This window comes from Girardinichthys multiradiatus, chromosome 21 (assembly GCF_021462225.1).
Source record: "Girardinichthys multiradiatus isolate DD_20200921_A chromosome 21, DD_fGirMul_XY1, whole genome shotgun sequence".
Taxonomy (NCBI): Eukaryota; Metazoa; Chordata; class Actinopteri; order Cyprinodontiformes; family Goodeidae; genus Girardinichthys; species Girardinichthys multiradiatus.
Genome location: NC_061813.1, coordinates 30,255,981 through 30,280,775, shown reverse-complemented (window position 1 = coordinate 30,280,775; position 24,795 = coordinate 30,255,981). Strand labels below are relative to the sequence as shown.

At 40.3% G+C, this 24,795-nt stretch overlaps 2 protein-coding genes across 3 annotated transcripts in view; both read right to left on the bottom strand.

Moving 5' to 3' along the window:
• smarcd3b (SWI/SNF related, matrix associated, actin dependent regulator of chromatin, subfamily d, member 3b) overlaps positions 1-4,889 on the bottom strand; it is a 59,763-nt gene extending 54,874 nt beyond the window's left edge. Inside the window, exon 1 of the mRNA XM_047350364.1 lies at positions 4,501-4,889. Coding sequence (XP_047206320.1) covers positions 4,501-4,512 — 12 coding nt within the window. The 5' untranslated portion in view covers positions 4,513-4,889. The remainder of the gene's footprint in view (positions 1-4,500) is intronic.
• A 1,290-nt stretch (positions 4,890-6,179) lies between these two features.
• Positions 6,180-24,122, bottom strand: nfx1 (nuclear transcription factor, X-box binding 1). 2 transcript variants are annotated; one of them, XM_047350361.1, is made up of 24 exons: positions 23,869-24,122; positions 22,090-22,236; positions 21,337-22,020; positions 19,568-19,729; positions 19,223-19,300; positions 18,433-18,538; positions 17,296-17,367; positions 17,054-17,193; positions 15,374-15,473; positions 15,068-15,285; positions 13,854-13,951; positions 13,728-13,758; positions 13,551-13,633; positions 13,020-13,128; positions 12,773-12,892; positions 12,621-12,700; positions 12,315-12,545; positions 12,040-12,113; positions 11,851-11,952; positions 10,257-10,394; positions 10,074-10,140; positions 8,202-8,347; positions 8,012-8,116; positions 6,180-7,030 (listed from the first exon to the last, which is right to left on the bottom strand). In XM_047350361.1, the coding sequence occupies exons 1-24, from the start codon at positions 23,885-23,887 to the stop codon at positions 6,955-6,957; spliced, it is 3,186 nt and encodes a 1,061-aa protein (XP_047206317.1). In that variant the 5' UTR covers positions 23,888-24,122; the 3' UTR covers positions 6,180-6,954. The 2 variants fall into 2 exon arrangements, with proteins under 2 accessions (XP_047206317.1, XP_047206315.1); XM_047350359.1 differs by having other exon boundaries at positions 21,337-22,236.
• Positions 24,123-24,795: the final 673 nt, after the last annotated feature.

Sequence of the window (24,795 nt, the reverse complement as noted above, 5' to 3'; positions counted from 1 at the left end):
CACTGAGCAACACTTTCCTCCCTGAGAGAAAAGGAAGTGCTCCATTGTACATTTATCACTGAAAATAACACACAAAACTGAGCCACTGAATGTTTAACTTTCTGACCAATAAGGAAACCAAATTCTCCATCAAATCAGTCTCACAACCAGTGAAAACACTGTAAACAACCAACTCCTGAGGTGAAAACTGAATAAAAACAGTAGGTGACCCCGATGGGCATCCCGAACTGAATTTCAAACATGACTGAACAAAGTGACTGGTGTGTGTGTGTCTGAGTGTGCAATTTTCCTTCAAAAGACAGGTCAGGTGTTCAGCAGACTGTAAAAGGAGCTGATCCTCTGATCCTTTATCAGACCTCGAAAGCTGTGATGGCACATTGCATACTAATGAGAATGGACTGTTCTCCTTTCTTTATAGTGAGGTCAATATCTATGCCAGCAGCTGGTTTAGGGAAGGCTACAGCTTGAAATGAAGCTATTTTAGTCCCGTTTTCTTATTTCCATTGAAGATGCTCGAACAATGAGCAAACACTTCTTCTAATGCCACAACCCTTAAGATGGAAAAGCATCTTCCAGGTTCTGACTCTTCATAAAATAAATATTCTTCTAAGAAGGAGAGGAAAAATATAATTCCAGTGGCAGTGATGGAAATTTGAAACATTTGTTTAATGGTAAAGTCTATGATGGATTCAAATCTGAATGGAAAAATCTGCATGCCACCTAAAATCTTCTGATATTACTATGCTTATAAAATATTCTCTGTAGACTAAATGAACTGTGCATTTTTTTTTTTCATCAACATGTTTTATGTGAAATGTAAAGGCAAGGCAGCTAGTAAATTCCTTAATAGACCTCACAATTATTGAAAGTTCATTATTTTAGTAACTTAACTAAAAAAGTAGAGCTAACAAAAACCCAACCTTCATCTCTTGTTTTGTATCACCATGTACTGTACGGTATAGATTTAATGCCTGTGGCTTTGGAGTAGCAGTCCACTTCTTGTGAATCTTGTCCAAAAGATTAACTGGACTTTTCTTCCTCTCAAGGCTCTACTTATCACTGCTGCTTCTACAACTTTTTATACCACACTTTTTCCTTTCACTCAACTTTCTATTAATAAGCTAGCATATAACACTCTGTACACAGCCGGTGTCGTTAGCAATGATAATTTGTGACTTTCCGTCTTTCCGTCACAGCGTAATAAATCTACATAATACATGAGTTTCAATTGGTAAATTTAAAAACTGAAATAAATTAATTTTCCAGCGATGATCTAATTATTTGAGATGCACCTATGTGCAATGACAACTACAACTAAGAACAAATTACATTATCTCAGCTGAACTTCGTAGAAACCACAAAAATCCCACCAGCACATTTCACAAATGATTATTTCTTAACTAACTCCACCAAAGTACGTTTTGCCATCACTTTAGTTAAAACACTGATGTATGTCAAGCAGATGACAAAGTATTTTACCATAAAGACACGTATCCTGGCCCTTACAAAGCCTTACTATAAATACACTGAAGTCAGTTAAGTCAATTGTAAGGATTACTTTCATATACTGGGGAAAAGGACTTTGTTTTATCATTAAGAACAGAAGAAATCACTAAGACTTACAAGGTAAATACGTGAAGTGTGTAGCCCAGCAATAGTTTAGGCTAACAAACAGTCATTTTCAAATGAACCATACAAAAACAAAGAAAAAAACAAAACAAAAAAAGCTTAATCTAAAATTGATTCCATGCATATTCATGTTGGCATGCAGCAAATATAGCTGCAGGCAAGAGATATGATTATAGATAGATAGATATGTATTTAGTATAAAGACAATGCAGTATCCACCCCCTTTTAGCTCAAAATGCAGGCACAAATAACAGCATACACTACAAATATACCGACGATATCTAGGTTACCTCTTTTGCAATGCTATAGTTGCAATGTCCATATTAACCAGGACTAACAAATTGAGACAAGTTTTGCAATTTGACATAAAAGGACAATCTAAACTCAAAACTGAAAGGACTAAAACTTTATATAAAAAAGCAGATGTGTTACTCACTTAGAGCCATACCGGCAACTACACATAGTCAAAGTGGTTGTTTCCTGTTGCTTTATAGTTAGCATAGCCAAGCTTTCAGAGAAAGAAAAATGTATTATAACAATAACAATGAAAGGCAATGTTATCTATGACAAATTTCACACACTGAGCAGATAACATGCTAGTGGCTAGCAATGCTACTTGGTATCCAGGCAGGAGAGATAGCCCAAACAACAAAAATGTGCTAATGAAAATGCTAGGCCGCTTTAAAAAGTTAGCATGCTAGTGGTTAGCAAAGCCGGTACTTTCCATGCAACAACTTAATAATCAATTTTAGCATTATAACCAAAATCAGGCTAACAAGCTGTTGGATGTAAATTAGCTTTTGATAGCTTCAGATCAAACAGCAGGTGGAGTAACACTATGGTTAAAAACTCTACATTTATGTTAATTATATTAAAAATAACCCTAGTGATAACCAGTTTAGGCTTGTTAGCTTAATTTGTCAAAGCAAGCTAAACTGGGCATCCAATTTGTTTGGTGTAGCTTAACAACATTTTGTATCTTAAGATCAAAACGCAGATAGAGTTAATAAAAATAATAATGTTCATCATCATCATCATCAATGGTAATTTACACTTTAAGCAGATAACATGCTAGTGGCAAGTATGGCTACTGTATCCAGGAAAAGGCTTATTGTTTTTCTCCCATTATTGCCTGTATTTAGATCAATACATCTTTCCATCAACTCCGACCAGCTTCCTTGTCCTTGCTGAAGATAAGCATCACCAAAGCATGATGCTGCCACCACCATGTTTGCCATGGCATATGTGGGGTGGGATCCAGTTGATGTGCATTGTTAGTTTTAGACAAAGGAGCTGTTGAGCAGATTTAACTTGGCTCAACATTTTGTAGCTTTAGGTTAAAAAAACAGGTTCAGTGAGAATGAAAATACAAAAGTGTAATTAAGAATAATAATAATACTTTATGGTTAATTCCATATTATAAAGTTAACATGCTAGTGAATTAGCAAATATGCTAAACGAGCCTAACAATTCATTAAGAGTGGCTTAGAAAGTTGTAAAAATACAAATTTTTGCTATTGTATAATACATGTTAAGCAATGAACAAACTAGAGGTTAGCTTGGCTTCAGGTATCCACACAACTTTTAGCCTGATTTAGCAAAAAATATGCTCAACTAGGATAACTATCAGCTTGTAGCTTAGCTGAGCATTTTTCTTTCTTCAGGTCAAACGGCAGGATAAGCAACAAAACTGATAAATGCAATGTTTAGTATAATAGTACAAATAATTATATAAATACCAATAATTTTTGTTAATCAGCAATATTCCTTGAACCTTTTATATGCAGTATAGGATATCTTAGCCAGTTTTGCTAGGAAAGCTTCATTTATAGCATGTAGACTAGTTGGTTTTCAATGTTAACAAACATGCGAGGGGTTACTAGTTATCAAAATATCCCAACAAACATTAATGGCCATTTCTAAGTCTACTTTATAAAACCCTGGGGCTCACAAGGAATAAAATACATTCCGTTGGAGCTGATGGGAATGAGCTGCTGACTACAGCTTTAATATAAAAATTTAATTTTCCTTTGACTCAGCAGAAGTAGATCTAGTTTCAGCCCTGCTCTCCAAATTCCTCTCTCCCGCTGCTGGAGTGCGGTAAAGCCTGCCAGGCTGTAAAAATAAAACTTTTTTACTGCAAGATTTTACACACACATATATTAAGAACACTAAAATTACGCGTTTTTCATCATTTTTATATCACTCCTGTTATTTAGGAGAGTGCTCTGAATTAAAGCGATAGGGTAACAAATTTAAAGGCATGTGCAGAGAAGGTGATGCTGGTCCTGCTCTGCTCTGCTGTGTTTCAGAAGGTGCATCCCGTCTCTTACTCCTCAAGTGTCTGTTTCCCACACCAGTCAAGGTTAACAAGCCGCGCTGGTGTCTGCGTCGGCTGCAAAACGGTGAGGGGTGGAGCGGTTAGGAGGGCTGAGGTGCAGCCTGCAACTATACACTGTGCTGGTTGATGATGCAGACAAGCTGAGAGGCAGCTACTGGAGCCTACGGTCCTCTCAAAATATCCACATCCCACTCCCTGGTTCGGCGTCAACTAAAACACTGTGTAGCAGACCTAGATTCGCCTTGAAATAATCCATAAATTCACCACGAGGTGGGATTTAATCCTGGTAGCTTTCCCCTCCCCGCACACACACACACACACACACACACACACGCACAATAAATTGCAGCTAGACAAGAGGGGGGGGACAACTCCAATGCGCACTAATCCTGAGCCTAACATGCTAGAAAAAAATGTAAAAAGGAATAGTTTTTATGGTGGATGCGGATTTATGAGCAGGCAGAGACTCGGGGGTCTGGAATACAAGCAAAATGTGCTAATGTGTCACAAGGTAGCATAAGCATCCATACCTTTCTCTCCATCACTATGCGCTTTTTGGGGCTATTCAGCAACAGCAACTGTAGGCTGTGTCCGTCTCTTCAGTGGAGCGGGTTTCTGGTCCGGAGCTTCCCACCTCAACTTCCTCACGGCTTTCAGCACAAGCGGCGTCTATCTCGCTCTCACTCACTCTCTCCCCCCTCCTTTTCTACCACTTCCCCATTACTGGGCAGCTAAGCGACTTATTAGCGCTGGCCTGTGGGACGCCGAGCCGGGGATGGAGCCAGAGCCAGGATTGGTGAAGCCTCGTTCGGGAAAGGGGGAGCAGGAGCGCAGGCGCGGTCCCTGCTGGAGAGTCGATATAATGAAATATTACCAGAGGCAGGGAGTGTCAACAAATTATCCTCATGAGCAGATTTTAAGTTGGGGGTCTGGTTGATTTGAGGATTTTTTTTTTTTTTTGGCACTACAGCAAATGTGTAAATAATGTAGGAACAAAGAAATACTGTTCTGTACTGCAACCCCCCTCACTTAAACAGCACACTACTTTTAAATAAGGAACCCTTGGTAGGGAGTAGTTGGGTGCACCGATCGATCGGCCGATTTCCATAGTTTTGGGAGAACGGTGATCGGCCTGATCTGACCTACTTGCTTCAATGTTGTTTCTTTTTAAAATGTAAAAAAAAAAATTAAGACTAAAAGGACTTCGGTGCTCTAAATGTTTTTTTTATATATATATTTGAGAGCACTACCTCATGTGCAGTTAAAACAAGTCATTTCAGGAAAATGTGATTCAAAATGGCTGAACACAAGAATACACCATCATTTTACACAATTTATTATTAAGTTTACCCTAAAAAATATGGAAGAGTTTAAATACTTTATCAAATCACAGGAAGATGTGCACTCCCACTTATAAATACACGTTCTCTCTACAGAGCACTGGTCTTCAGATTGTTGAAATGATCTTATAACCCCCCAGGTCACTGCTGATAATTTTCTCCCTTAATATTGTGTTAACACACCTTTGTATGTTCCAGATCTGCCCAATTGTTACTACAAGTACATTTCACTAAATTTAAATATAATAGAAAGCTTATTACATTACATAAAGAGTCATATATTTAAAATGCTTCGCTTTTTATGGCTTATAGGTAATAAAAAGACCCACATTTGAGTTTCTCAGAAAATTTGAATATTACATGAGTAAAAAGGGTTAATACAAAAATGTTATCACACATGTTATGACAGCACAGTCATGGGAAAGAGTATTGTTTTGACAGTTGTCCAGCAGATAATCATTGACTTGTAGAGGGTACAAGGAAGGCAAGCTAAAAAGGATCATTGCTAAAGATGTTGCCTGCATCCGAATGCAAAGTTTAGTGGAAGAACAAAGTGTGGCACAAGGAACAGGGATAACACCATTGAGATGATTCTGAAGCAAATGTGCAAGTCAAAATGAACAAATTATTAAAATGTATTATTGTGTAATAGAGCTATATGTTTTTTTAATAAAATCAACTTTATTTTATATAATTTACTGTATGTGCTTTCCATTTACCATATTTTTTGTAGAAAGTCTTGAAACACAAGGCTGCAATTAGAGCTCAGAGAATGATCTTTAATATTTAAAACTAAATCATTAATTAAATATTTGTCAACAATTACTACATCTATAAAACAGCAGGAAATTGAACAGGGAAGGCATTTCTTGCTGGTTTTCTCAGATTTATTTGCACGTTGTGTACAGGTACATTTACTCGAGTAAACAGCGATCTTTTTGAGCTGGATGTGAATGAAACCTGGCCTCATTTCAGTTGGCAACTTAGTAACAAAAATATGTTTAACCATCTCAGCCATTAAAAAACCTCAAAAAAGAATTTTGAAACATCAACTGCCCCCTCTACAGTGTCCTCGGGCAGCCTGGACCAGGCCGACCTTCAAAATGCTTCCAGCTTTTCACTGAGGAAGTTTTCATAAAGTGCGCTGCTGACATCTAGGTCATAGCTGGGTTCCCACAAAGCCTTCTTTCCACAGTGCAGCCCACTCCCTCCATCAACACAGGTTTTTACAACAGCCGCCTTGGCCCAACACAAACAAAAAGAACAAAAGATATTTTACTGCTGAAAAAATGCCAGGCGTACGGTTTGAGAACCTACAACTAGAGAGAACGCCTGCTGTTTTTAAGAAATCACGGCGTTCTGAAGGTGGTATCACACAAACATTTAACGCTCTTAAAAATAAATTTACTTCCAACTAAAATGCATCCAAACAGATTTCCAAAGAGATTCCTACTGAGCATGTATAAATCTGAGCACACTGAACAATCACATTTGCAATGATTCTAAATATCGCTTTATTTGATTGGGCAGCCAGATGATTCAATAGGTTTTTGATCAATAAAACTGAACAAAGGTTTCAGACTGTTTTTGTCAGATGAAAGCTGATGTTAAGAAGCAGATCCTGAATGTTTTCTCTTCATTTCTTCAGTCCTGAACATCAAAATAATCGATCACAGGCTCCTCTTTAACAGTCTTTGACCAGGTGCTTCCACTCACAGCCCTAGGAGATGAACAAAAAAGAATTTTTTTTAAATTAATTTTCATGCATTTTAACAGGATTTTATGTGACAGACCAGCACAAAGCAGCGCATAAATGTGAAGTGGAAGGAAAAGCTAAAGATAAAAAGCTGAAAAGTGTGGAGTGAATATGTATTCAGCACCCCTGCAATAATAATCTAGAGACTGACTTTTTGTTTATTCGTATTTCCAAAATAGTATGAGCTCAGTGAGATTGTATGGAGAGCGTCTCATACCTAAAATCACCTTTCAATTCTTGCCAGATTCTCAATCTGATTTATGTCTCCCTTTAACTAGGCCATTCTAACTCAAAAATATGCTTTAAACTAAATTAGTGCATTTCAGCTCTGGCTGTATATTTATGGTCACTGTCCTGATGTAAGGTTAACCTCTGGCCCAGTCTCAACTCTTTTTCAGACACGAAGAGGTTTCCATCCCGGATTGCCCCGTGTTTAGCTCCCTTCACCTCCCCATCAACTCCCAGCTACCCTAACCCTGCTAAATAAAGCATCCCCACAGTATGACAGCACCACTAACATGTTTCACGCTGCCAATGTTTTCAGGTTGATGTGTAGCATCAGTTTTACCACACATACAACAATTGAACATAGGCCAAATAGTTTGGTTTTGGTCTCTATAGCTTTCTTCCTGCCACTCTTCCATAGAGGCCAGATTTAGAGAGTGCACAACTAATAGTTGTCATATCTACAGATTGTTCAACCCGAGCTGTGGATCTCTGGAGCTCCTCCAGAGTTACCGTGAGCCTCTTGGCTGCTTCTCTAATTAATGCTGTCCTTACCCAGCATGTCCTCTTAGGTAGATGTCTTGATAGGTTTGTAGTTGTACCATACCCTCTCGCCATTGAAGTTATTGTTGTAACAAAATGTTAACAAGGGGTATGGATACGCTTGCAAGGCACAGTGACAACCATCTGCAGAGTCTTTAATCATAGAGGAAGACTCACTTGCTGCTGTGCTGTTTGATATGAGCGATGGGAGGAGGCGCCCTCGCAGCCTTCTCCCTCTCTATCACCGATGTCAGGCTTGAGTTTGGACAGGCTGACTTCCCTCTGGTAACAACACAGATACGCAGGCACATTCTCAGAACCACTATCAGCACTGTGTCCGGGCCATCATATCTAAGAACAGACATACTTGTGGGCCGTGATGACCACGTTCCGTTTGGGCTCGCTGTCGTAGCTCACGCTCTCGACGCCGTAGACCTCGGCCAGCTCGTGGATGATCTTCCGGTGCTCCCTGTTCATCGGCGGAAAGCAGTGGCTCCTCTTTGGCTGTTTTCCCTGTTAGCAACAATAAACGAGAAGCAGTTCACACCCAATGAAGGCCATTTCATTCTCTGCTCTGAGGACATTTTCATTCTGAATAATTACTGGGATGTTTGTAGAAATTCATGCAGCTGTAGTTACTAATAAAGCAACACATATTGTTCAGACAGAAATACTGGATATCCTGTGTTCTGGTCAAGTGTTTTGGATTTTTAGAATCATGTACCCAACCTACACCCCTTTATTCATGATTCCTAAACATTTTTTCATGTAAGAATTCAAGACTTTTCCAGATTCAAGTCATTCTTAAAAGATAAAATACTAAAGTTCTCTATAAATGTATTGCAACTATTTCTACAGCAGGCAGGCTTTAAATATGTGATCTGCAAAAACAGCAAACTGGAATGAAGGAAAAAAGGAAGGAATGGGGTAGGACACATGGACAGAAGAAGAAGGAAGGAAAGAAATGTGAGAAGGACACAAAGACATAAAGTAGAAAGGACACAAGGGAGGAGAAATGGCAGGGCAGAAACAAGGAAAGGATGACAGGCAAGGAAGGAAACAAGAAAAGAAGGAAGGAAGGAATGGAGGAACGGGTGGGACACAAGGAACAAAGAGAAGGGAAGGAGACAAGGACGGGAGGAAGGACAAAAGGAAGGAAAGGAATGAGAGAAGGACACAAGGAATGGCAGAAAGGAAGGAAGGGCACAAACAAGGAAGGAATAAAACAAGGTAGGAAGGAAGGAAGGAACGAGGTTACGACAAGTAACAAAAAGTAAAGAAGGAAAAAGACAAGGATGGAAGGGGGGACAGATGAAAAAGAAGGACTGACAAAAAAGGAAGGTAGGACAGAAGTAAAGAAAATGAAGCAAGGTTCAAAAGAGTTACAAAGTTACAAGCAAGGTTACAATAGAAGAGTGAAAAAGGACAAGGTTGGAAAGAAGTACGCAGGGAGGGGGTAAGGACAAGAATAAGATGTAGGATACAATTAAGGAAGGAAGAAAGGACACCGCGAGGGAAGAAATGATCAAAAATAAGGTAAATAAGGCAAGGATGAGCATACAATGAAGGTTTGACAAAGAACTGGAGGAAAGAAAGATGGAAACAAAGAAAGGAAGAAAGGAATGAAGGACACAAGGAAGGAAAGGAGGATGAAAAAAGGAACAAAAGTAAGGAAGAAATGAAGAAAGACAGGAACAAGGAAGGAAAGATGACACAAGGAATAAAAACACAAGGAACAGAAGAAAAGAAAGACATGAAAAAGGAAGAAGGACAGAGAGAAAGAAGGTAGGGCAAAAGAATGGAGGGGACAGAAGCGAATATACAAGGAGAGAAGGAAGGAAGCAAAAAATAACTCAATGAAGAAAGGAAGGTTAGATATAAGAAAAAAATGATGGACACAAGGAGGGACAACATTTAGACCATGGGATACAAAGTCCATATTCTTACTTTCTTATTCCATACCCTCCTAGACTACAGGAACCCTCCTAATTAGTATGCTATTTTCCCAAAATGTTGTATATCCACTACCCACCACACACAGTCCAACTGCTCTGAGAAGTTGGAACAACATAAATAATAATAATAAAAATAAAATCTGTAACATTTCACGGCCAAATTATTAACATGTAACTTTTTGCCAGCATTTTCTTTGCCAAGGACCACCAGAGCATCACAGCACAAGACAAACCAAAAGTCAAGACTAGAAAACTGCAAAAGAGCAATGAGATCGTGATGCTACCTTATTGGCAAGGTCAACAAGACTCTTGATCTCTTCCTCTACCTCAGAGAGAAACTTCAGGTCCTTTCTGAAAGCAGAGAAATGCTGCATTTTAGTGCGATTATCCACCTCTGTTCGGGTGCTGTTGGGAGGCACACAAAGATGGGAAGTCAGGTCTTTAACAGCAGGAGTCAAAGGTCAAACCTGCCGTCCTCTTTGAGGGTGTCGCTGTAAACAGAGGTTGAGCGAGCGTTGAAGGGGTCTGAGGACGAGTCTATCTGCAATGCCTCGGCCAGACGTCGGTTTCTCTCCAAAGTGGCGCATTCTTGATCACACTCCAGCCTGACCGTACAAGATGAAAACACCTGAAGGTTAAACACCAATAAAACCCTGCTCACTAAAACCAGTATCCGCCGATAAACGGACAGAACTCAGCTCAGACAGTCACATAAAGAAAAGGTTCATTCATTCACCTAAATGTTACATCTTTGACCTCCTTCAGTGCCTCGCAAAGGAACTTTTTGTCACAATCACAAACTTCACCATATTGTAATGGGACTTTAAGTAATACACCAAAAGTGGAAGGAATAGTAAAGTGGAAGAAAAATAACATGGTTTTTACTTTTTAATAATTTTTTTAACAATCAGTGTGGCATGGGTTGGTTCTCCACGCCCTTTCCTCTGATAACCCTAAATAAAATCCAGTGCAGCACCATGAAGACCAAGGACCAGGGTCAGGGATAGAGTTGTGAAGCTTAAAGCAGGGTTAGGTTATAAGTCAATATCCCAAGCTTCAAACATCTCACAGAGCACAGTTCAGTCCAACATCTGAGAATGGAAAATGTAATGGCAAAACTGCGGAACCATCAGGACTAAAAGGACCCCTGGGCCAACAGATCATTAATCAGAATTGCAGCAAAGAGGTGCATGGTAACTGTGGATGAGCTGCAGAAATCAACAGCTCAGGTGGGAGAATCCGTAGACACAAATCTGGCCTTTATGGAAGAGTGGCAAGAAGGAAGCCCTTGTTGACCAAAAAAAACAAAATCACAAGAAGTCCTGTAGGTGAAAACTGAACAGTTAAGACCCTCATGAGAAATACTATATGTGACAAAAAATAATGAAAACTATTGAATCAACCTGAAGACACCATCCCCTAAGCAAAACATGATGGTGGCAGCATCATGCTGTGGGGATGTTTTTCCTCAGCAGGGACAGGGAGGCTGGTCAGAGTTGATGGAAAGATAGATGGAGTGAAATACGTGGTTGAAAGTTCACCTCCCAGCAGGACAACGACCCACAACAAACAGCTGGAGCTAAAACGGAATGGTTTAGATAACAGTATTTGTGTTTTAGAATGGCCCAGTCAAAGTCCAGACCTAAATCGGACTGAGAATCTGTGGCAAAACTTAAAAATGAATGTTCACAGACTCTCCTCATCCAATTGAAGTTAACTTGGGGAGTTCTGACAGAAGAATGGGCAAAAAAAAAATGTATACTAGATGTCCAAAGCTGGTAGAGACAGACCACTAAAGACCTGCAGCTGTAACTGCAGGAAAAGATGGGGGTACAAAGTACTTGGGGGTGGTGCTGAAAACAAATGCAGGCCACACCTGTCTAATTGCCAAAAACATTTGCAAACCTTGTTTCATTTTCCTTCCACTTTAGAGTTGTGCTTTACTTTATATTGGTTTATCACATAAAACTCCAATACAACACGGACAAAGTGTAAAAAATGCTTTGCAAGCCACAATAAAATCAAGTACTTTGTTCATTAAAATATTTCTTTTTGCTCCACCTCGTCTGTTTCTGCTCCTTCTTGGTGAGGAGTGGACCGATGTCCATAGAGTCGCCGAGCTGCATGTCAGACAGTTTGCTGGCCATCGCGATGGCTGCAAACCTGTGGAAGAAATATTTAGAGAAGACTATTTTTACTGCAAAGCTGTCAACATAAAAACAAAGTCAACAAACAGTGAGGAGAAGGGACCTCTGATAAGAATTGGCAGCTTCTGTGCAGGCAACACTTTCCTTTCTTCGACCGCAGTCACACTGGAGCGCGACCTGATGAAAACATGATCCTGTCAGCGTACAAACATGTAGCTTTACATAAATGAATTCACATAGCAGTGAGGTGTTTCTCAGCGAGCCATTTCATCTAAATTGTACATTTGTTACAGTTCCATGACATTATGTGAGATATGAACTGTTGGTAGCCGAATTGCAGCCGAAGAGTTAAGACTTTCATAGAAAGTGCACCTGTACCTTGGCAGTGCAGGTGGTGCGTGGGCAGCTGCTGCCTCTGTGACAGGGAGCAGAGCACGGGTGGCCGCAGTATGGACGGGGCAGCATGCACGGCTGCTGGCAGCCGTCCTCTGACAGGCAGTCTCCGCGATGGCAGAGCCGTTTGCAGCGGTGCATTTCACAAGGCAGCATCTTATTACACGTCAGACCGCAGGAAATGTCTTGTAGGTGACACGGGATGTTGCTGCGTTGCTGTGGATTGAAAGATACAAGTTCTTCGCAAGGGTGAAGAAACTAAAATAACTCATTAACCTCTGTGGTTTTTACCTCATGCTTTCCCATGCACCATTTCTGAGTGAGGTATGTGCAAGGTGGGCATTTCTCATCGCTGTGGCAGTTGTGAAACACTGAATCAGACGAAAACACATTAAAACATCCAGTTTAAAGCTGTAATGGAAACAGTGATAGGCCCATCTTACCTGGATGGTCACACTCGTGTCTTCTCATGCATGGGTTTTTGCACTCTGGCGGCTTTGTGCCACAGGGGATCGGGGGGTACAACACAGAGGCGCCGCAATGACACGTCAGCTCATCAAAACCTGACAACAGGGGAAGTCGTAACAAACTCGGAGCCAAACCAAGAAATCATGAAAAACTGGTTACTGTATCAAGAACAGTAGAGTTGTGTGTTTTAGAGGCTTGGCACAAAAGGACTGGAGGACTCACTGGACTGCCAGCAGGGCTCACAGTTCCCTTTGTGGCACGGCTCCTGGCAGCGGTGGAGGCCACAGTTCAGCTTGTAGCCACAGATCATGGGGCACCTGTGCTCCACCTTCTGGATGGAGACAGAGCGAAAAAACAAAACAAAAAAAAACTCTAAAGTGTTAAAACACCTCCCCAAAAAAACCAAATATATTCTGCAGTTCATACAAGCGTCCAACTTTTATCCTGTTTTGCACAAAGATAAGCTTTTCCACATTTTACGACAACGACAAACTTCCACGTGTGTTCTTGGGATTTTATGACAAACCAACACAAAGTATAACTGAATGATGGACAGATAGACTGATGGACTGTTGGACAAAAAGAGATGGACACACTGAGATAAAGAGAGGGACAGTAACAAAATGTGGTTCAATAAGAGGACCTAATTTGTCATATTAGGGGTGAACCGGCCCAAACGGGTACCAGAACCAAAATAAGTCATCTCGGTATGAAACCAGGGAACAAACTGGCTGATCCGGAGTGAGTACTTACCACACAACACAGCTCTCCACACTTGTGTCGACCACAGGAGCGCTTCTTGTTGCATCGCCTCTCACAGGTGAAGACGAGCTCATCTACACGGAAATGACCGCAGGTGACATTTATAACAGGAAGTTACACAGTGAAGCACTGATGTCATATTTCACTCTTAATATGTTAAAATCCTACCTTCATTTTGAATATTTGCACATGGTACCTCCTAAAAAAAAAAAAAAAAAGAATAATCTTTGTAAATCCAGTGTCTTAAAAAACCAGGTCAAATACCGCATTTGTTCTGCCGATGTTCTGGCCCACCTTCGTCATGGAGCCGCAGCGGCACCTGATTGTTGAGGTCAGAGAGCAGGGTCCGCAGCTCCCCTCATGGCACAAATTCTGACACATATGGATGGTGTCTGAAATAACAAGATGGTTATCTGGAGACACACCAAGAACAATGCCAGTGGGCTTCAGATAAAGCACATCCTGTTTGTAGTGGAAAACCGACACAATGGACCACCAGGAAGACACAGAACAGTTGTTTTTAAATATAGACCCCAAAGATATGAATAGAAGAGGCCAATTTAAGGGAGTTTGTCTTCTTGATTATTTTTCACCACACATTCTAATAAAAAGTTGAAAGAACGGGATGATGCAAACATTTTATCTAGCTTTTATCAGACTCATAAGAGAAAGCTTATGTTTGGACGCATCTATTTTCCCCTCGCAGCAGCAGAGAAACTTAACATAAAAATAATTGATGCATGCTTCTTTATTGCTGCACAGTGCAGACTCTCAGACTCACAGCTACAGCTTGAACGACTCAGATAAAGAAAATGTACAAACTGCTGTTTATTGCATAGCTTTTACTTTCTTATATTTTAAACCCTTCATCGTGTCATATTAGTTTCTAGGATCCCATATCCACTTTCAACATATTGGTAAATGTATTTGGGGCGCTGACAATTGGTCATGACTGCGTTTTTCTTTAAATCCTTGAAATAAGCTTCACTGCATTCACAGTACCTTTAGAAATGAGAGCCTCTATTTTTTTTTCCAATTGCTTTGATATTAACTGCAAATTAACATTAAAATCTACATGGTTAATTTTAGTCTTTGAATCCAGCGTTTAATATAAAAAAATAATGCATTCGAGTTGTTTTTGCAGACGGGTAAAGATCAGATGCAAAGAAAACAGCTCTAAAGATGCAACACTTAAATATTTTCAACCAAAGTACATTAGAGAGCTTAAGGAATCATGCTAACCTGGGGAAATTAGACATTTCTGTTTTTATTTTCAAGTCAAGTTTATTTATATAGCGCTTTTCAGCAACAAGGGACTCAAAGCGCTGATTCTTTCATCCTTGCTTTGTGATTTTAAAATGCTCTGTGAACAAAACACCTAAATCACTAAACTGCTGAGTCAGACACCACCAAATCTGACACTCAAACGGAGGAATGATTGCCTGTTGATCTCCATTTCTCAGATTTAACACCCAAAGCATCCTTTAAACACCAGCAGGTTGTTTTACCATTGGAGCCACAAGGCAGAGGTCTGTTGCACGTCTTTCCGCAGGACGGGATGGGATCGGAGCAGCTTCGTCGCTCAGAGTAGCCTAGATCCAGCAGTTTGGTCAGTGGCGTCTGACCACAGGGACACGTTTTCACCAGGCTCAAAGAGCGCGGGCACGGCTGGCACGGTCCGTGGTGGCACACCTGCTGGCACCGGTGAGCTTCACAGTCCAACATCCTGAACAGGGAACAGGGCCGGGTCACGGAAAGGGATCCTCTCTGTAGTGTTGCAGCATGCGTATCATTTCCACAGAGGAGACACTTACTTGGAGCAAAGTTTTTGACAGGAGAAATGTCCTGCGCCATCAAATCCCTCTTTATCTGTGCCGCACGGGACGGTCCGAGTGGTAACGCCACAGTAACAAACTACAGACAAACACAGGAAAACAAACCGATGAGTTTGAACCCTTCAGATCCAACATGTCCATCAGACACTCTTCTTAAATCATACATTTATTCACAATTTGTCATGTTAAGTTATGAGCAAACATAGATGGAAGCGAATATTAACCGCATCTATTAGTTTATATATTTTTTTTAAATGGTTGACTTGTGGTAAATATAAGTCCAGATAATGTCGCTAATACGGATAAAATAAAAGCATTAATAATTAAAATATTAGAGAAAGTAAAATATTTATATTTTACCTCTTTTTCCTAATAAAATACACAGAAAAATACAAGAATAAGGCCGACAGTGATAGTAGGTTTAGTATAATTTACCCCCCATAATTGTACAATTAATTAAATGTATAGTTCACTCTAAATGTTAAGGCTCAAAATGATCACAAAACAGCCTAATAGCAACAACAACAAAAAACAACTTTGCAAGAATCACTTTATTTTGTACTATTTTGAAAAGTGAGCCCAGGTAAAAATGGCAGAGCGCTGATTAGAGGAGCAGCTGCAGCTTTTATTACACAAAACAAATTCAGGTGAGTGTGTTTGTGTGGAAAAAAAAAAAGATTAAATAGGGTTAAAAGACTCACAGGTGGATAAAAAACGATGTGAAAGGTTTGCTACTCGCTGGTGTCTGAACCACACGGCAATGCAACAAATCTGTTCAACCACCTTAAGTTTAAACCCAGAGTCGCCTATGAGCAGCTAACGTTGAGAATTTGATTAGCCAAATTGTGAATTTGCAGGATATTTCAATAGCTTAGTGAAATAAAATGTAAGAAAATTTGCATAGTTATAATAAGGTCTTATTTACCATCAATCATGACAGCTTTCTATTCATTTTGTATTCTAAAGATCATTTATAATTCATATTTTACTTATTTTGTCATTGAGTATGTAATTTGGAAATAGTTTGCTTTCCATAGATTGTTAATGTGTGCTCTCTTACTAATTTTACTTGCCTTTATTTTTTTAACATAACTGACATTTTAATTAATAGTTTATTTTAAGTGTAGAACCAACAAGACGTTTCTTTTCCTTTAAGCGCCATAGATGCATAGCTTCATAATGAGAAATCTTTTTAAATAACTGTGATTTGAATATCGACCAAAATGATCAGGATTATAATCTTTTCTATAATCTAGCCGCTCTAACATCATTGAACATCTTATTAATAAACAAGGTGGAAAGCAAACAGCTTGTTTCAGCAGGTTAGTCATGGAAATTTAGGTTTTTAATCTTTCTTGAAACTAAAATGGGCAAACAGTTTTTGCCCTCATAGTTGCCACTACCTGTAAAATATTATTATTAATAATAATATTGATATTAGTGCTGAAATGCTGCTTTTCTTTCACGTGTCTTCTCATGTTTCAATATCATTTTTATACTAATCTGCTGAATTATCCCAAAAAATCCTAAACTATTTACTTAACAGTTAAAATCACAATAAATAAAAACCAATTGATTTATATGAAAAACAAATCCTTGCTTTTCCTCACTATTTAAAGCCTCTGTAAGAACCCTGGGTTGTGCCGCAGAGAGACTCACCCTGCTGAACCTGCAGCTGGCAGGGCTGACACGCACCGCTGTGGCACACCTGCATGCAACAGTGTTCACCACAGTTGAGTAAAGCCCCACAGACTTTGTCACACTGGAGGACCGAGGCCTGGCCGCAGCGCATCGGCTGACTGAAACAAAGCAAATAAAGCTGAATTTAATTTACGAAACGACCAGATATGCTGGCAAATAATCTAATGCCAAGGAATTATTAACAACGTGAACAGGTTTACCTCATCTTCCCACAGACGCAGGTTTTGGTGACAAAGGCAGGACATGAAGGACAAGGTCCAGGATGGCACAAGCTGAGGGAGACACCATGAAATCAAAAGACCAAGCATCTTAATGTAGGTCACTTTTGGAAAATTTTTTTTTTTTTACATATTTGTTAAAACTGTCACTATGCCCTGACAGTAGAATATGAGACAAAATAAAAAAATTAAGCTCCTTCGGTTCCTCCCAGTGGTCCTACTGACATTTGCAGAGATTTAGCGCTCCCGGTCAGAAACAACCAATCAGAGCCAGGAGGAATGTCTTAAGAGTCAATCACGCTCGCGTACGCGCTGCCCCCACCTTTTCCCCGCACAGCGCATACCGTCGTTCAAGATCAAGATTTCCGTTCTGCTGCAGCTGTGCTAATGGTGGAGAAACAACCTATCGCTACAAGAAAACTGCAAAAAAAGATAAACAGAAGAAGACCGGTGACGAAAAGCAAGCTGCGTGTTCACGGCAGGCTCCGTTGTAGGGGAGGAGCTGTGGAGGGGGTGGGACCAGTACGGTGTGCCTGCCCAAATTTTCAGACAAAGTCCCAAATTTCCTCAGAACTCCCTACTGCAGCTTTAAATGCTTTGACCTGACAAATTAGGTATATCTTTCAAGGCCATTACAGCTTGGTTGCTGAAAAGCATCAATGTCTTTTATTGGGATTTTATGTGACAAACCAACACACAGCTATACTTAATTGTGAAGCAGAGCGAAAATGATCCTTGGGTTTCAACAATATTTACTTATAAAATCCTGAAAGAGATATCTGAGAAGTCTAGTGTGTGTTTGTATTCAGCCCCCTTTACTCCAATACCCCTAACTATTTCACATGCAAGCAATTCCCTTCACAAGTCACCGTAAGAGCACTTTAGAAAAAGAGGAACAAGTCGCAAGTTACTATATGTAAGGATCTATACTCCCCTGTTAAAGTTTAAACAGCTAATTATTCATGATAAAGTCTTGTTACTTCACCAATGTGGAAATGATGGACAATGCAAAACTGTTCTTTTTCTTATCTAATCACCTGAATATTATTCAATTTTCAGTGTGACAGGCTCTGGCAGCACTGACAAACTGCAGAGTGGTGTTGTGCTTTCACAGCTCACATGTTACAGGGGTGGTTGCAGTCCAGTCCGCTCCTCTTCTTCCCACACATGTCACCGCAGCTGTGGGGAATCTCGCTGCGCTGCCACTCAGGGTTCGTCACTTTAGCTGCCATTCAAAACATTTGGGACGAAAAGGAAAGAAGATCTGGTTAACATGTGAGGGGAGGAACCCGACATTAAAGACATTACTGTGCTTAAGAAGGTGTGTAAACAGCTACACATTTATCATCTCAAAAATCCACACTGTATCAGAATCAAATTCCCAGAATTCCTGCTCTAAAAACGTTCACTTAGTTGGCACATATTCCCACAGAGATCACACTTTAAAAAGAGACTGGATGGATGGATGGAAACAACAGATGAAAGACAAATTAATAAAAAATGGACAAATGAAAGAATGATGAAAGAGAAAGAAAAATGGATGAAAGGGTAGATCCAAGAAAATATGTGCGGATGGATGCACAGAGGAAAAGCCGGATGGATGAATGAACAAAAGATGGACAAAAGGATGGATGAAAGGATGAATTGACAAAAAGACAGGATGGATGGAGAGATAGATAGATAGATAGATGGATGGATGGATGGATGGATGGATGGATGGATGGTTTATACAATGGGAAGTGAAACATAGCCTTGAAATACAATTATTTTTCCACTCGTTATGCTCCTTATCCAAACCTGGAAAGTCCTTGAATCAAACTCAGGACATTTTTCCAGGTTTTGCAGGGACCCTGTAGACAAAGAAAGGCTGTAAGCTGTGTCCAACCTTTTGAATAAAACTAGATCTCACCACAGAAGCAGGTGTAGGCGGTCGGGTGTTTCAGTGCAACATTCTGGCAGGCAGGACAACGCCAACCTTCAGACGAATCTGACACAAAAACATGAGGTAACATTTCAGTTTTACTCCGGAGCTATACAGAGCTACAAAAATATCCACCTGCCCATTCTTTTCAAATTGCTGCAAAACACAGAGCACTGCCGAATCAGCACGAAAGATTATCAGAGTCACAGTGCCTGTCTCTGCACACCACATATTGCATACAATTGGTTCTGATCCGCGGTCACGTTGTGGTACAGCCCTACAGCAGAGACTCCACGAAGCGCCCGACGACCACCCCGTGTGTAACGCTCGTACCGTCTGCCTGCGAGGCCGGGGATCGAGCCCACTTCTTGATGCAGTTCAGATGGAAGACGTGGAAGCAGCTCTGGCAGCTCCACACGGGGGCCATGACCCGGATGACGTCGCAGCACACCATGCACTCGTACTTCTCCTCGGACAGCTGTTCGATCAGGCACCCTGTGGAGAGGAGAGGGCAGAGGTTCAGATCACACGAGACAACTAGCTTTCAACATACAGTGAAATTCTTCATTTCTAGATATCTAATTTAGGATTCAGACACAAAACAGTAAGTTGTTGGAATAGTGGAAAATGTTTTGATAATCAACTCATTTCAGATATTCTTTCTCCTCTACATCCCCCCACATGACTCTGGTGCATTCAAACTCATTTAAAGGTGCTGCAAATTACTTAACGGAGGTAGCAGTTTTAAATCCAGGAGAGATTACAAGATTATCCCCATGTATGCATCAGAGCACGAGTCCGTAACCTTCACCTGATTTTGCTTCTAAACTCAAAACAAAGTGCATCAAACATCACATTGATGCTTTATAGCCAAACATTAATACATGTTAGATGACTTATACATCATAAACTGGGATTTTTCAGTTTGGATGCCTGTAATGTATAGAGACAAAACTGGTGATATCACTATAAATGTTATTATGTGTTACTTCTTATAATTCCCGGCTCTAAACTGAAGGAATTTGGGTTTAGGATGTTCAGGTAGACAGAATGGGTTTGCAAAAGAAAAATACTCCTGCATATCCTCCAATATTAGCTAATTATCAGTAGGTGTGTGTACATTTTGTCTAGAATATGAGTGAGTAAGAATAATGAACCAACTGGGCTGCTCTAGACGAAAGGCCGCAAAGAGCGGAAACAGAAAAGGTGTTTAAATTGAACCAATACAAGCAACTACCAACAGAGGTCACCTGTGTGTAATTGAATCGCAGGTTCTGTGTCCTGTTTATATCCATCTATGGAAAACATAAAACAAATATTCTCTACAGGTCACCCTAAAGGCACCGTCCACACTGTGAAAACATGGTGGTGGCAACATCATGCTGTGGGGAGGCCTTTTCTTCAGCATGGACAGGGAAGCTGGTCGGAGTTGTTAGAAAAACGGATGGAGCTAAATACAGGAAACTCCTGGAAGAGAACCTATTAGAGGCGGCAGAGGACTGGAGACTGGGGCCCTAATTATACAGCTGGAACTACAACAGACTGGTTCGTGTTAGAATGACCCAGTCAAAGTCTTGCTACGACAAGACTTAAAAACCAACGTTCAGGGATGCTCTCCATTCAATCTGACTGATTTTTAAGTATTTTGCAAGAAAGGATGGACAATAATTTCAGTCTGTAGATGTCCAAAGATGGGCGAGACAGGCCCCAGAAGGCCTGCAGCTGTAAACATAGCTACGGTTGTTCTACAAAGCCTTGACTCAGGGAAACGAACAGCAAATGCGTACAATTTTGGAATCATTTTTGTCCAATACACATTATGCACAACTTTGAATCGGTGTGTCACATAAAATTGTAATAAGATAACACCACAGTTTCTGGTAGAAATGTGAGGAATTGTTAAAAGGTGAGAGGGGAGTGAATACTTTTGGTACTATATGTTGTACATTTAGCTGTGGAGTTACCTTTGGCTTCCTTGTTTTGCTACTGACTGTAAATCTATACTTATTTTGGATGTTGAGCAGGAAACGTGAAAAGTTAAATCTTTCAGTAAATTCAGTGAACTTGATTTTCTTAATAATTTACAGAAACTGGGACCCAACCTGTCTGTGTTTCTTTGCTTTTTGGCATTTTTTCCGAGATCTTCTGACCCGAGTTGATGTTCTGAAAGTCCGTCCTTCTCCCTCCTCTTCCCTGAAAAGGTTTCTGAGGCCCTGAGACTTTTCCAGCTTTGCAGGCAGGATTCTGAGATGATCTGCCATGTTCACAGCCATCCTGGCCACCAGCCCCTCTCTTTGAGTCCACCTCCTCATGAGACGGTGCTTTTGGAGGCTTAATTGGTCCGCGTCGTTGCTTCCCGTCCCCGTTTTTCCTCTGTTGATCGTACATTTGAGGTCTGCCCCCTGGCCTGCTCGGTTGAGCTCTTTTGGTAGTCTCTGAATGGGTGCTTTCTTCTCTGGTAGCATGAGATCTTTGATCTGGTATGGACGTATGATCATTTTTCTTATTTTCTTCTCCCTTCCTCTGCTCCTGGCCGGTGTTTCTTGCTTTTTTAACTTGAGCCTCTTGTTCTTTATTGGTTAGCTGCAGATCCCTGTTCCCATTTTCTCTCCAACTCGGCACATCAGGTCCATCCATGGAACCAGCACATCTGTTGCCTGCACCAAAAGAACCTAACTCTCTACCAGGTTTTTGCTGCCAGTGGCCAGAACCTCCAAAATTTCCACTTAAGCATCTGTTTTCTTCTCTCCATCCTCTTCCTCTACCTTTTCTCTTGGCTGCATCCCCTTCAGGATAGGGAACAGTGTTATACTCAGCATAATTTGAATTATTTTGGCCAAATGCGTGTTTGAAACCTTGATGAAAGTTTCCATATTGTTGAGACGGATCATAGCTGTAACCGCTCGGGTTTCTGTCGTTGTTAGGCCTGGGTCGGGCTCTCCTAGAGCTGTGGTGATGCTGCTTGTGATGCGGCGTACCATCTGGATTGAGGTCAGGTGGGTCTGCAAAACAAAAATGGCAACAGCATAACTGAAGAGGAAACATTTTCAATCACTTTTTTCTCATTACAATCACGGTTTTCAGTGTATTTTATTGGGATTTAATTTGACACACAGACACACATATTTGTTAAATGGAGGGAAAAGGACACCAAAACAAAAACCTGATACCTATAAATAAAATCCAATGTTAACCTCCAGAAGTCAATTGTTAAAAAAAAACTTCCTGTGCAGACAAACAATTCCCATAGTAAAACACGGTGGTGGTAGCGTCATGCTGTGGGGATGTTTTTTTTCCCCAGCAGGGACAGCTGGTAAGGCAACAACAGATGGAGCTAAAGACAGGACGAAAACGCAGAAAAGAACCTGAGACTTGGCCGTAGGTCCAGTCAAAGTCCAGATCTAAATCCAATTAAGAATTTGTCATGAGATTTTAAAAGTGATATTCTGAGATATTCTATTTGAACCCAAAAGGCCTGCAGATACAACTGCAGTGAAAGATGAGTACTGATGTAAGGGGTGTGAATACAAATGCATATCTCACTTTTTAGGCTTTTATTTGCAAAAATGCTTTGAAAAGCAGGCATAGTTACCCTTCCACTTTGAAATAATGTGCTGCCTTGTTTTGGTCAACACAGATTTGGGTGTCTGGGGGTATGAATATTTGGAGGGCACTCCAAATATTCACAGTACTTAACTTTAGAAAAGGCTGATCTTTTGCTACTTCAAATGTATTAAGCAGTCACATCAAAAGTGACTAAAGACCAACAAGATTTTGTTTTTAAGTTCAAACAAAACAAAATGGTGGTCATTCACTTCTTTTTCTGTTTTTTTTTTTTTATAAAGCCACTGATGGGCACATCATAAGTACATATTTACATACCCAGTATGAACAAATTTAAAACTACAACAACTTAAATGTGTACATAAGTGAGTAATTTACTACAGCTGACATCTTCTCCATCTTATAACCGGCGCATCTCCTGTGTTTACCATTTCCTGGTCAATGTCTTCTTGCTTCCAACTGGTAAACTATTTAACAAGTGTTCGTCCTTCTTAAAATACTTTAAAAGATGTTCAATATTCTGACGGTGCTGTATGTAGGAGCTTCTCATCAACATAAAATCCATAAAAATAAATAAATCCCCTCCTTAATTTAGAAACTACAGACTTTATTTCAACCATTCGGATCCACTTCAAACCACTGATCCCATCAGAGGTTGGTATGAAACCGCAATAAACTGCCACAACTAACAATCTGATTAAAATGCGGTTTCAGTTCTGGTTACAACAGAAAGGCCACTAGCTGCTGGGGCGAAGCAGTCACATGTTTTCAGCGCCTGATAAAGTAAACTGGTCAGGTGGAAGGTCGGTTTCAAAGTTCCCCTGTCTCATGTGTTCATGTCAGATAACGCGAGGAAAGTGTCAAAGCTAGAATAAAACTCTTTTTGATTACAAAACGTTACGGCTAACAGCTGGCTAACACAGCTAGCTTAGCTTAGCTCCGTACTGTCCGTAAATATGCTAACGTGGTTCAAGTGTTTTTTTATTTTTTTTTTTATTTCTGATACTAAAATCTAACTCCAGAGTCGTCCACCCGCTGGTTATGGAGTATTTAAAAAGCATAGCGGTTACCTGAGGAGCCTTCAGCCATTCACTTTGTACTCAAGTTGAATAGCAAGCAGGCTAGTTCAGGGGAGCTGACAGGTCCAGCCAGGCCCTCGGTGAGAGAGTCCACCTTTTCACCGGCCCTCTGCGGTTAGAACTGACCAGAACTCCTTTCAACCTGTACTATATTTTTCCTTTGCCCTACCTAAACCCACCTAGCGACACCTGCTAGCTGGGGGCTATCAAGAAGAATACTGTAAAGCTAACCTGCGCTAACCGGAACTTTCGTATTGGATTTTCAAAATAAACATCATGCCATGATGTACAAACCAACAAGAGAGCAAGTCTGAAAGACAAAATGGATTTTGTTTCTGTCATCTTTTCACATTGGAGACTGAAAAATGTGCACTTTCACCTTTTTCTCATCTTGATTGTTTGGATTCTGTTAAATCTATTTGCACAGCAGTACAAAGCAAACTGATACCTACTAGTATCTGGCTAATTCACACTTAAATTGAAGTAATTTAACACATCTATCTGCCTCTGACTAATGGATCACTCAGGCATAAAATGACTCATTAGCTGGATAAATCAGTGCTGTTTCTATATTTGACAGCAACAACAAAAACGAATGTATTATAAAACATAGCATAACCAATAGTGGCCACAAGGGGGCGTTTGATGCTTGGTTTTGTGCAACAGAGAGAAGAGTTTTGCCCTGATGGTGAAGACTTGAACCTTGAATGTGGAGAATATATGGAAGAAAATTCCGTTCAAAATCAGACTTTACAGTTTTACTGTGCTGTGTTTAGAATGGCAGGTGCATAATCTACCAAATAAAAAATACTCATGAAAAAATAAACGACTTTTTCAATTTGTTGAAGCTCATTCTGTGTTGCCACCAACACTGATGCAGCTTAACTAGGAAACTTCTGATATTTAATTTAAAGTACT